We start from the raw sequence: 12,760 nt of genomic DNA, 5'->3' as shown, positions 1-12,760 counted from the left end.
TCCCACAACGTTATTCCTCCTGAATACTTATCTAAATAAGTTCTTTCTGTTTTTTATTTTTAATAACTTTGCAAAAATTTCGAAAAACCTGTTTTCACTTTATCATTATGGGGTATTGTGTGTAGATTGATGAGGGGGGGAAATAATGTAATCAATTTTAGAATAAGGCTGTAACGTAACAAAATGTGGAAAAAGGAAAGTGGTTTGAATACTTTTTGAATGCAATATGTTGACCCTCATCAATCTGGCAGTCAGGCAGACAGACGGCGAGAGCTAGACAGCAAAACATAGTCTAGTTAGTCAGCAGGCTGGATAACTTCTGTACTCCTTCCCTTTGTTCCCTTCTCCATCCAAGCTAGAAGATTCCTGCAAAACAAGAGAATCAAGATTTGAAAATGGCAGTTGAGAGGTGTAACGTTAGAATGAGTGTTGATGGGGAGCAAGAATAAGCAAAATACATAGTATTGTCATATACAAAATACTCAAATACAAGGATCTCCGATGAATCAAGAAAATCTTCACATCCATATTGGGGGTACACGTTTCAAGAATGAGGCTAGCTTACTGTGTTTCGTGTTTTCATGTACCATCTCTCTCTCTCTCTCTCTCTCTCTCTCTCTCTCTCTCTCTCTCTCACACACACACACACGATGTCAATATTTTCTATAAGTTATTGTCATCATCTCTCTCTCTCACACACACACACACACACAGATACACACATAGGTAGTTAACGTGACAACGCTGACATGACAATGTTTTCTAAAGTGATTGTGATAATCTCTCTGTCACACACACACATACATGTACTATCATTAACTAAACATAAATCAAAATGTCTAATGTTAGCTAGTTACAACCAACGCCTACAACAGGTAAAAATAAAAATGTACCATGGCATGTCCATGGAGGATTTGAGAGAGCTAATGTTCGCTTGCTAGCTAGCCAAAATTAGCTAGCTAGCAAATCACTCCTTGACCGTTCTTCTCCCAAACCGCCGCTTTACACAACAATAATGCAGGAGAACAGGGACTACCACTTAGCTGTCAAATCTTTTCGAAGTTTTTGTGTACAGTTTGAGAAACTGTCGTTGTTTTCCAGCCGTGTTGTAGCTTACTGGGAGCTCTGTCCCAACTACACAGCCCATCTGAAATTAGCCCACCCAACTACCTCATCCCCATATTGTTATTTATTTTGCTCATTTGCACATCAGTATCTCTATTTGCACATCATCTCTTGCACATCAATCATTCCAGTGTTAATACTAAATTGTAATTATTTTGCACTATGGCCTATTTATTTCCTTACCTCCATAACTTGCTACATTTGCACACACTGTATATATATTTTCTGTTGTATTTTTGACTGTACGTTTTGTTTATCCCATATGTAACTCTGTGTTGTTGTTGTTTTTATCACACTGCTTTGCTTTATCTTGGCCAGGTCGCAGTTGTAAATGAGAACTTGTTCTCAACTGGCTTACCTGGTTAATTAAAGGTGAAATCAAATAAATACAAATATAGAATGTTGATGGATGCTCTCGAGCTACTGCTGCGTGTTAATTAATTAAACAACCATTATTTAATTGTACTGCAGTTTGTAAGGGAATCCTATATTATTGTGCATATTTATCTTACATGCTGGTAGCCTAGAACAAAATGTTATGGAAGTGAATGTGCACTTTTCAGTTGGGTGGACTGCAAACCACAAAAAACACTGCCATAGCCTGTAGTAAAAGCATAATATAGCATCAGAGATTCTCTAAATTAGGGACCATCTTTGATACTTACAGGACCGCAGAGACTGTCACAATTTTGAGCTTTTAATGACCTTGTAAATTTGATGACTTGGAGGTAAAATATATCAAATGTCATTGTTTTTTAAAATTGGTATTTCATCACCTGACGAATAAACACCTCAAATGGCCCTACTCCTGAAAAGTTAATTGGGCCGGATAAGCTGATGTGGACTCGGCCCGAGTACTATTTGCCGGAGCCCAGAGTAATATGATTCTGCTGGATTTGGGAAGAGCTCGCACGAAGCCCCCCCCGCCTCAAACAGAATAGGCCCGAGCCCAGTGTGTTGACTGGGTACAGCATGCCACCAGACCTTAACCTGCTTTGATGCGCTCTGCCAGCTGTTGTTTGCCAAGTGTGCTAAGCTGCTAAACTCATACAAAAAAAATAACTGCTGAAAAATAACATTACTCCAATGTTTATAATTGTAATGGTTCTAGTGTCTTATGTGCAATGGGTGCATGGCCCACAAACACTATGCACATGTAGCATTTAGATAAGTGGTCAGGAGTTTAATCAGATTTCAACCAAAAAACAGATAAACAAAAATAAGACGTCTTCTTCATGACGTCAAAAATACCAGATTTGAATGGAGAAAGCTGACCCAAGAGCAGCACTTCCTTTCTTTTGATCCTGTCAGTATCGATACGTTCCAACGATGCACCTTGCGACTGCTCTCTCTGCGTGGTGTTTTGGGAAGCGCACGTTACAGTTTAGGCAGTTGTAGGAAAGATGCATCATTAAAACACTCGGTAAACCTAAACTCCATCTCTAAAGGGAAACCGGGCCCTGAAATAAATCACAATCTTGCAACCCTTTAGGCCAGGTGTCAAACTCATTCCACGGAGGGCTTAGTGTCTGCTGGTTTTTGGTTTCTCCTTTCAATTAAGACTTAGACAACCAGGTAGGGAAGTCCCTTACTAATCAGCAACCTTAATTCCTCAATCAAGTACAAGGGAGGAGCGAAAACCCGCAATCATTGGACCCTCCGTGGAATGAGTTTGTAGGCAATCCATGGAAGTCAGCTTTGACACACACACACACACACACACACCCTAGCACAAGGTTTTAAAGATGAACAACAATAATATTTAATATTGCGGTCAATGAGTGGTGAAAGAAAACATCACTGACAGCACAACATTTCCATTGTATCTGAAACAAAATTATGTTACAGTACATTCCAGCATTATTGGTTTGTAGTTTGTTCGATGCAGTAAAAGTGTTTGATACATGACTTTAGACTCAGAGTTCATTGTGGATATGTACAGTCTGAGACCCTGTGGATTGTAAATCAATATTCACTATTACTAACATAATCAGACTCAGAGGCATTCAAGGCCCCAAAAGAATGTATAAAAAAAATCGAAATGATAATAGTGTAATATCTCCCATAACCATCTTTACACGACATCCTCCTCTACTTAAACACATTACTCATCCCATTCCTTGCAGGGGAACAAGATTTTGTTAAATAAGAATAAATAAATAAAAAGTTTGTTTTCTCAAAGAGCATCTTGCAAAGTGAATTCACAGTCCATGTGTTCACAGAGTACCACAGTAGGAGTCATAAAATCTAGCGGTCAAACAAAGAAATGGTTCCAATCGTTTTTCCACCACTCATTTTTCCCATAGGGGATTTTAGACACACTTAAAATAAGGGCTGTGTTTTTCGTGTAGGCTTACCCTGATGTGACTTTTTGATAACGGTGTAAATCTCTCTAGGACAAGGTGACATCAATATATTTGCCTGTATTTACCCCCCAAAAATGAAATGATAATTAGCTGCTAATGTGGCTATCATAAAGAACTACAAATGATGATCTGGACGAGACTGCCCAATCGAGGCAAAGGTAGTTAATCCAGAGATTCTTATCTAATGTTAGCTAAATTTAGTAATGAATAAATTGACTACATTTCTTTAAAATTGACAATTCTGTGAACGGTCTTGTGCAAGTTTTAAATTGACACAATTGACTATTAGCAAAGGTGTCAGCTAGAGATGACGTGCAGGAGCTTGCAGGGATCTGTAGTCTTACATGATGTCTACTTTGATGCTAATTAGCATTTTTGAATTTGAGAGTAAATAGAGGCAAATATATTGATAAAAGTCACCTTGTCAGAGAGATTTACATGGTTATCAAAATGTCACACCAGGGTAAGCCTGCACGAAACACAGCCCTTATTTTAATTATTTCTAAAATTCCCTATGGGAAAAATGAATGGTGGAAAAACTATTGGAACCATTTCTCTGTTTGACTGCTAAGTTTTATGGGTATTATGACACCTCCACTGTGAGGCTCTATTAAGTATGTAAGTAAGTTCCATACGTAGAAAAAAAAATACGGTTCAGAACCCCAAAAAGCTCAGGATCATCACAGTGGTCCTAGACTCCCTTCATCCATCGCCTCCTCTTCAGCTCACACTTTGTACTTCTCCTTTGCGTTCTCGTTCAGTATACAGATGTGCTGCACAGAGCAAAAACACATGGTAACGAGTATGTGTGTGCGCACACGCGTAAAAGAATACACCAATGACAGACTTGATTTAACAGACCCATCTTATATTTAGGTATTTCACTAAGATTCAACATGCTGAATCTAGGATAGAGAATATAACAGAATATCAGTATCATCTCTAACCCAGACAACTTACACTGAGATCTCTGAAGTACTCATTGTAGTCCAGGGCATATCCCACCAGGAACGAATCAGGCACCTCAAACCCGATGTCTGGGAAATACAGAGACAGACGTAAACACAAACAGACAAAAATCACTCTACAAATACATGCAAAACAGCTATATGTGCAACATGTCTTAACATATTGATACGAGTCTCTAGTTCCTGGCATGCTAAATACCAAGACATCCGTATAATGAGTTTATGGGATGTGTTTTAGTGTACATTTCTCCTTTACAGCTATATGCATTAGTATTACATAACAACATTAAGGCAGATAGAAAAGAGCACCATACTTTATATCTCTCGAGGCTAGCTAGTTTACTCCTGTTGTCTGTGACTGGGGTTTACCCTTTAGCTGCCAGGGCCATAGAGCAGGTCTAGATTTTCAGATAAGCATATTAATCTCGTGGAAAATATAACTGCATCATATGTGGTCATCCTTCCAAAGGCTGAGGCTCTTTCTAGTACAGTAGTACATCAACAGTGGGCAGGCACACACAACACACACACAGGCGGCAGGTAGCCTAGCGGTTAAGATTGCTAGGCCAGTAACCGGCAGGTCGCTGGTTCGAATCCCCGAGCCGGCAAGGTGGAAAGATCTGCTGTTCTGCCCTAGAGCAAGCACTTAACCCCCAACAACTGCACCGTGGACTTCGATTAAGGCAGCCCCCTGCATCTCTCTGATTGGGTTAAATGCGGAAGACATTTCAGTTGAATGCATTCACTTGTACAACTGACTAGGTATCCCCTTTCCCCAACACACACCAGCAAAACTCACAGTCTGGTCTGTATCCTGAGCTCCTTGGTGTTCTCTTGACTAGAAGGCTGAAATGACAATGCATACAACCAGAGAAATGAATAGGATCTCTAGGCAAACCATGCGATGTTGTCAATGACATAGTCTATACAACAATCTCAATGACACAGCAAACAATACAATTCACTCAATGGTGTTGTATTGTTCTTAATAATATAATGCACTCAAGAACATAGCCATCTACAACCTAAACTAGAGGGTCAAACAGTCCCTTCGATAGCAGAGGGATATCCCGTCCTGCCACAGATCTGTTAACAGTGCATAGATTAACTCTTAAGCTGCCCCAGTCACATAACATCTCTAAATCAGTGCTTAAGGGGAAGAGAGAGCATTAGGGTAGACAGAGAGTGCTGTCTGGATCGGCAAAGTGACTGACATTCTGAGCTGAAACACTTCTGTCTAAATCAGGGCTACACAGCACTTCTAGAGGATGTTCAGTAGGCATGATATGGGAGAAAAGAGAGTACTGTATACAATGGTTCTCACCTGACCACTTTGACCATCTTTGGATTGCATTCACTCAGCAGTGATAGCAGTGTCTCCATAGTCCTCCCCGTCTCCACAATGTCCTAAACAAATCAGCAGGACAGATACAGTTGGATAAGGGGTTTCAATTTATGGCATGCAAAGCAGTCCTTCACTAATTCAAGGCAAGCAATAAAATATTTATGTGGACCCAAGAGTGAATGTGATTTGTGCCCTGGTCATATTGCTACGGTTCATGTGAGAGCTAGCATGCTCCACACATTTATTTACAGCAGTTTTAACATTTAGCATGATTGACAATTCAGATGAAGTGCTAGAAAGACAGAGGGAAATTGTCTTACCTCAACTATCAAAACATTCTGCAAAGGAAATGACGAAACAATTGATCACACAAATATACTGTTGATGAATATGTACAGATCAGAACATTTGAATAATTTATTTAAAAATTACAGAGCCTCATTGGTAAAAGGGTTACAACTTCACTCCTAAGATGTACAATATTTTATCAGTGATTATGGCAAGCAATCAAATCTCACCTTCCCCGTTAGAGTCGAGAGCTCATCCCCTCCAATAACTTTGACACTGTTTGTAGACTGGTCATTCTGGGGACAATACACACACACACACACACACACCAGTAAAACTACACATCTCATCCAGGAAGAGGGTGATGGTCTAAATCTATCATAAGGTGATCTAGTGGTGATCTAAATATACCTCATAACAGTGTCGGCCAATGGCAGTGTTATCTGCTCATGCATCAGTAGCAGATCAGAGTCTAGTAGTAGATCTGATTGTGCTTTAGCCAACCCCTGTGTTGTGTTTGTTGGCATTAGAACAGATAACAAAGGAGTTGGCTAAACACACACACTGATCTAAGACCAGGCTAGACAACACAATTCTCCAGCAACAATACCCCCAGAATAAGCATGTAACCCGGCATTTACTGTACATAAAGATTGCCATCTACTGTATATAACAGATTTGGAAGCTATTGAAGGAGGAAGATAAATGTGGAATGGTTCACTCACGCAATAGCTCTTTAGCCTAATGAAATCCACAGTCAACGGGACAGACTTCTCGCTGTTCTGATTTAGGGCCTTGATGTAGTCCAGCAGGTCGGCAAAGAATTTATAACCTCCTTTGAGAACACACAGTGCTACTATATGGTGTCCCCCCATGTCACGGACTATATCACGAGCCAGACGCTCAGTCCTAGAGAGAGAGAGACAAAGAGAGAGAAGGATAAAGAAGGGGGATGGAGAGAGAGAAGGAGAGAGGAAGATACAATGGCATGTGAACTGTAATTTATGTGCAGGCTCATCAATCTTCAGTTGGTTTGTGATCTGGTTAGTCAAAAAAATAAATAATGGTTTGTGGTTAGTCTGGCCACCTGATGAAAAGTTGCTGCCTGGGTCAAATCAAATGATCTGGTTGGAGTCCTTCTACCGTATTCAGAACAGGGTTTAACATGGCATTCTACAACCGGGTAGTCTGATTGCCCATGTCACATTCATAAGCCTGCTGCTTGCCACCGCATTCATAAGCCTGCTGCTTGCCACCCCCATGTCTGCAATTCAAATTGATGGTGGCTGTAACTTCCCTGCTGGTCTGAATGCCTAACAGTGATTTGCCTAACAAATATGTTGGTGAGCTGTTTCACACAAAATACCTTTGCAACCATGGGTAAATTAAGAAAACAATAGAGGCACAGAGGAGTTGGTGAGAACGTTGAGGCCTGATTTACTCCATAAGTGAATAGGAAAGTGTGTGTCAGAGAGAGACACTATTTCTGTTAACAACTCACTGTAACCTGATCCGACGAGTTGAACCTATAATATTCTGCTCTCCATTTATTGTACGCAGCACAAGGTTATTAGCTATATATTCATTTCTATTTGTTTTTATTTATTTATTTGAAATTCAGTTTAGTTTCAGTTGGTTTCCCGGCATGAATAACTAGTTTTTATTCAGTTTTATTTCTATAAAAACATTTCTATTTCGTTTTTATATTATTTAGTTTCAGTTTTAGTGTTAGTGTTGGGGACAGAAAGTAGCCTCCTACAGTGGGGAGAACAAGTATTTGATACACTGCCGATTTTGCAGGTGTTCCTACTTACAAAGCATGTAGAGGTCTGTAATTTTTATCATAGGTACACTTCAACTGTGAGAGACGGAATCTAAAACAAAAATCCAGAAAATCACATTGTATGATTTTTATGTAATTAATTTGCATTTTATTGCATGACATAAGTATTTGATACATCAGAAAAGCAGAACATAATATTTGGTACAGAAACCTTTGTTTGCAATTACAGAGATCATACGTTTCCTGTAGGTCTTGACCAGGTTTGCACACACTGCAGCAGGGATTTTGGCCCACTCCTCCATACAGACCTTCTCCAGATCCTTCAGGTTTCGGGGCTGTCGCTGGGCAATACGGACTTTCAGCTCCCTCCAAAGATTTTCTATTGGGTTCAGGTCTGGAGACTGGCTAGGCCACTCCATGACCTTGAGATGCTTCTTACGGAGCCACTGGCTGGGTGTTTCGGGTCGTTGTCATGCTGGAAGACCCAGCCACGACCCATCTTCAATGCTCTCACTGAGGGAAGGAGGTTGTTGGCCAAGATCTCGCGATACATGGCCCCATCCATCCTTCCCTCAATACGGTGCAGTCGTCCTGTCCCCTTTGCAGAAAAGCATCCCCAAAGAATGATGTTTCCACCTCCATGCTTCACGGTTGGGATGGTGTTCTTGGGGTTGTATTCATCCTTCTTCTTCCTCCAAACACGGCGAGTGGAGTTTAGACCAAAAAGCTCTATTTTTGTCTCATCAGACCACATGACCTTCTCCCATTCCTCCTCTGGATCATCCAGATGGTCATTGGCAAACTGGTGACCTTGCGTGCGCTGCAGGATTTTAATCCATGACGGCGTAGTGTGTTACTAATGGTTTTCATTGAGACTGTGGTCCCAGCTCTCTTCAGGTCATTGACCAGGTCCTGCAGTGTAGTTCTGGGCTGATCCCTCACCTTCCTCATGATCATTGATGCCCCACGAGGTGAGATCTTGCATGGAGCCCCAGACCGAGGGTGATTGACCGTCATCTTGAACTTCTTCCATTTTCTAATAATTGCGCCAACAGTTGTTGCCTTCTCACCAAGCTGCTTGCCTATTGTCCTGTAGCCCATCCCAGCCTTGTGCAGGTCTACAATTTTACCCCTGATGTCCTTACACAGCTCTCTGGTCTTGGCCATTGTGGAGAGGTTGGAGTCTGTTTGATTGAGTGTGTGGACAGGTGTATTTTATACAGGTAACGAGTTCAAACAGGTGCAGTTAATACAGGTAATGAGTGGAGAACAGGAGGGCTTCTTAATGAAAAACTAACAGGTCTGTGAGAGCCGGAATTCTTACTGGTTGGTAGGTAATCAAATACTTATGTCATGCAATAAAATGCAAATTAATTACTTAAAAATCATACAATGTGATTTTCTGGATTTTTGTTTTAGATTCCGTCTCTCACAGTTGAAGTGTACCTATGATAAAAATTACAGACCTCTACATGCTTTGTAAGTAGGAAAACCTGCAAAATCGGCAGTGTATCAAATACTTGTTCTCCCCACTGTATGTATGGGAGGCTAGGAGCCATTTAGGTGTTGTAGGTTGTAATTCTTCCCTGTTAGTTAGTGATAACAGAGAGAAAAAAGGCGAAGCGAGAGGGCTGACTCCACCCCTAAATCTGTCTGCGCGAAAATCTGCATTAACTAGTGGAAGTGAGGAGTTTTTGTATGGAGGTCAATGAGAGTGTCTAATTTGGTCAACAAAAAATATAATTAGTATTTGCTATCTGAGGCTTATTTGATCGAATAGAAGTTTCGTAATGGTTAGGTTGTTACGAATGCACTGATAAGTGGATGCACGTGGCATTTCAGCAACTTTGAAAGAAAGACTATCGGAGTTCAGTGGAGGCTGCTGAGGGGAGGACGGCTCATAATAATGGCCGGAATGGAGTAAATGGAATGGTATCAGCCACACGGAGTTGTGTCTGTTGTTCACACGCGTATCTGCCCTCTCATTGGCTAGAATTATCCCACCTGATCTCTCCTCCTACCGCCTGCCTTCCATCTTTGTGGACCTGTATTTCCATCATTAGCGCAGTCACTCGACTATCTTGTCAATATAATAGATCATCTTTGGTGATAGCTAGAAGTCTCGGAAATCCCAGACCTATAGCAGCAGCACAAGGTCTGGTGAAGATGTCAGATTCTCTTGGACATAAAAAAAAAAAAAAAGGTTCCGGGGAGGGGCCTCTTCAGACAGACAAATCTCTCAACTAATCATGAGTTTGGGTAGGCGGGCAAAGCCTGAAAAATCTAACTGTTTCCGTAGCCTGTAGACAGACAAAACCTGGCTTGAAGGTAGATGATGCAAACTAGCCACTTGCAAAATGCACTCATTAAAATAACCTCCACATTCTCCATCTTGCTAGCTATCTACTACTTTGTGTCCGGCGGGGGTGTTTACGCTAGGGCAACAAGTGGAGAAGGTGGTGACGTCACCGGATGTGACGCGCTTCCCTGTTCCAATCCCCCGTGCCTGTCCAAACTGACGCAGGTACTTGTACAGACTTGTATGCTGGAACATTGTGGAAGGTAACCCATCTGTCTAGAGAGATAGCTAATGAGAGACTGGATCGCTAATGATGCACAAGCTAAGCCTATTTGAAACATCGCCATCTCCTGGCAGCATTTACCTGCCAGATTCAGAAGCTTGAATACCCCATTAGAAAAAAAAGCTTGAAAACCCAATTTGATTTTTGCCCAAAGATTAAAAGAGAAAAAACTAAAGCTGAACAAAATGTACGATGGTTTTTATTTTAGTTCGTTTTGGAGTCAAAGATAATAGTTTCAGTATAGTTTTTGTTTTCCAAACGGGTTTCTTAATCATTTTACTAAATGTTTTTCATGATTAGTTTTTGTTTTCTTTGTTTACTATAATAACCTTGACGCAGCATCGTGCCTTGGGGTTTGATGATGATGCTACAGTACAGTAGCCTACCCAGGTCCCATGAGTGCCAGTCCAGTGGTGATGGTTTGACTTACCTGTCCATGATCAGTCCATGAGGGATGATGACCCGGTCTAAATCCTCCTCATAGTGTTTGGGGACACAGAAGAGGTCCAACTCATACCCTTTCTCATCATCAGGTATCTGAAGGAGCAAAGAGATAAAACACATTTAGCAAATCATGACCTTGGGAGTAAGGTTATATCTGTGCAAAGCATAGTTCTGAGATATTGAGCATCAAAGTTTTCACATTCCAGATGTCAGAACTGTTTTGTAGTGAATTGTTCTTTCAGGTACCTAAATTGCAGAGTATCAAAATCCTGAGACATTTGTCAATCTGTTGTTTTAGGGGGGTGCAATCACAGATAGAACCTTATGGCTGAACCCAGATTGACATTTCAGAGCCTATTGACACTTCTGAATTAAACATTCAGTTAAGAACTGTAGCTATTTGAATACATAAATGACAGAATAACTATTTTACCAAGATAGAGTCAGAACTCATCAAATACATTAAGAAATATATTATGATCAGACGAATTACTATCATCACCTGAAAAACGATCTGACAAGATATACTTTTAAGATTTCTGACGTTGTATTTTGTTTGCGTGCCATTATTACTTGCTAGACTAGACTACAACACAGGTCAAGTTCATTTTGCATGGCCCTGTGCCCCAGGTGAACGGAGTTAGGTAATTTTAAACCTTTCCATTGGTCTTAAATAGAAATCTCCACCCACCCTGGGCACCGGGCCATGAAAAACGAACTCCATCATTATTAGAGGGAGATAGCAAAGACATTTTCTGATTGGTACGTCTGTATTTGTTCAGGCTTGTGATTGGATTGCAGATAGAACATTATACTGCCAAATTCAAAAGGTATTTATGCAGATAGAACTTTCTAGTTTTTCCATTTTTGTTTCACTTAAAACTAACTTTTAAAAAAATCTCACATCAAAGTCATATGAAGAAGCATCTAAAGATCAAATTATATGTGACTGAACACTTTTTTTAAACAAAATATAACCTTATATAGTTCCAATGTCTGGAAATGTTGGCACAGAATGGCACAAGTCTTCATTGAGTTGACCAAGTCTTCGCAAACGGAAGCACATACGCACGCGCGATCACACACTAACGTCACCCCTGCAACATTTTTAAGCTTGCTTTCAACCACCTGTTTCTGGGTGAGACAGAGATAGCGGGTGCGATCCGCTTTCAGGATTTCATACTAGGCCTGACTGGCTGCGTCAATTGTGAAATTATGTCAATTGACAAGGTAGCTAACATATGCCAGGGATTTATTCACACCTGTCCTGTCCCGCAATCCTGAAGTCATTATGAAACCACACTCCGACACATAAATCAAAAACGTCCATTCTGCAGAAACCCATTCTGTCCAGAGCAAGACAAGGGATCTGTCTGACTGACATTGGAAAATAGAACATAGGGTACACTTTACCTGGAGATAGGAGGCCATGTTACCGCTCGTGCTGTTCACGCCTCACTAGGGTGATATTTGAGGAGTCATGCCCGGATCCATAGGGAAGAAATAATGTTATTTAGTGTAATGGGTGGGGCGTCTCTCGTATGTGCTCTGTCGACCTACTTTACCGTGGTCGAGTACATGCGATGCTCTCCCTCCCCCGGGATTTTAAACCATCACGTCACAATCCATTTTACCACAGCTAGCCTTTTACCGACCAATAATCTGATTTACCGGACGCAACCTGCGTTTAATGCACTGGCTGTTGCACATTTCATAATACCGCCGTACTCATTGCGTTGAAATGAATGGTACAATTGTCGAATTAGCTGAACTGTGAAAATAATTGTAGCCTAGTGAATATTTGTCGTAAATCACCGTCCGTTATATCGTATGTTATAATATAAATCCACACATCCAAA

At 40.8% G+C, this 12,760-nt stretch overlaps 1 protein-coding gene across 1 annotated transcript; it reads right to left on the bottom strand.

Moving 5' to 3' along the window:
• Positions 1-2,866: 2,866 nt before the first annotated feature.
• On the bottom strand, positions 2,867-12,332 carry LOC311136980 (hypoxanthine-guanine phosphoribosyltransferase-like; the record flags this gene model as incomplete). The annotated part of the gene is made up of 10 exons (XM_084171313.1): positions 2,867-4,264; positions 4,452-4,528; positions 5,259-5,305; positions 5,784-5,866; positions 6,125-6,142; positions 6,323-6,388; positions 6,818-7,001; positions 10,888-10,994; positions 12,030-12,083; positions 12,315-12,332. 10 exons carry the CDS (start codon positions 12,330-12,332, stop codon positions 4,217-4,219), a joined length of 702 nt encoding a protein of 233 aa, XP_084027439.1. The 3' UTR covers positions 2,867-4,216.
• Positions 12,333-12,760: the final 428 nt, after the last annotated feature.

Source organism: Coregonus lavaretus (genome assembly GCF_964263955.1).
Source record: "Coregonus lavaretus genome assembly, chromosome: 11".
NCBI lineage: Eukaryota > Metazoa > Chordata > Actinopteri > Salmoniformes > Salmonidae > Coregonus > Coregonus lavaretus.
The sequence above is the reverse complement of the archived record's forward strand: the minus strand, read 5'-3'. Positions and strand labels throughout refer to the sequence as shown.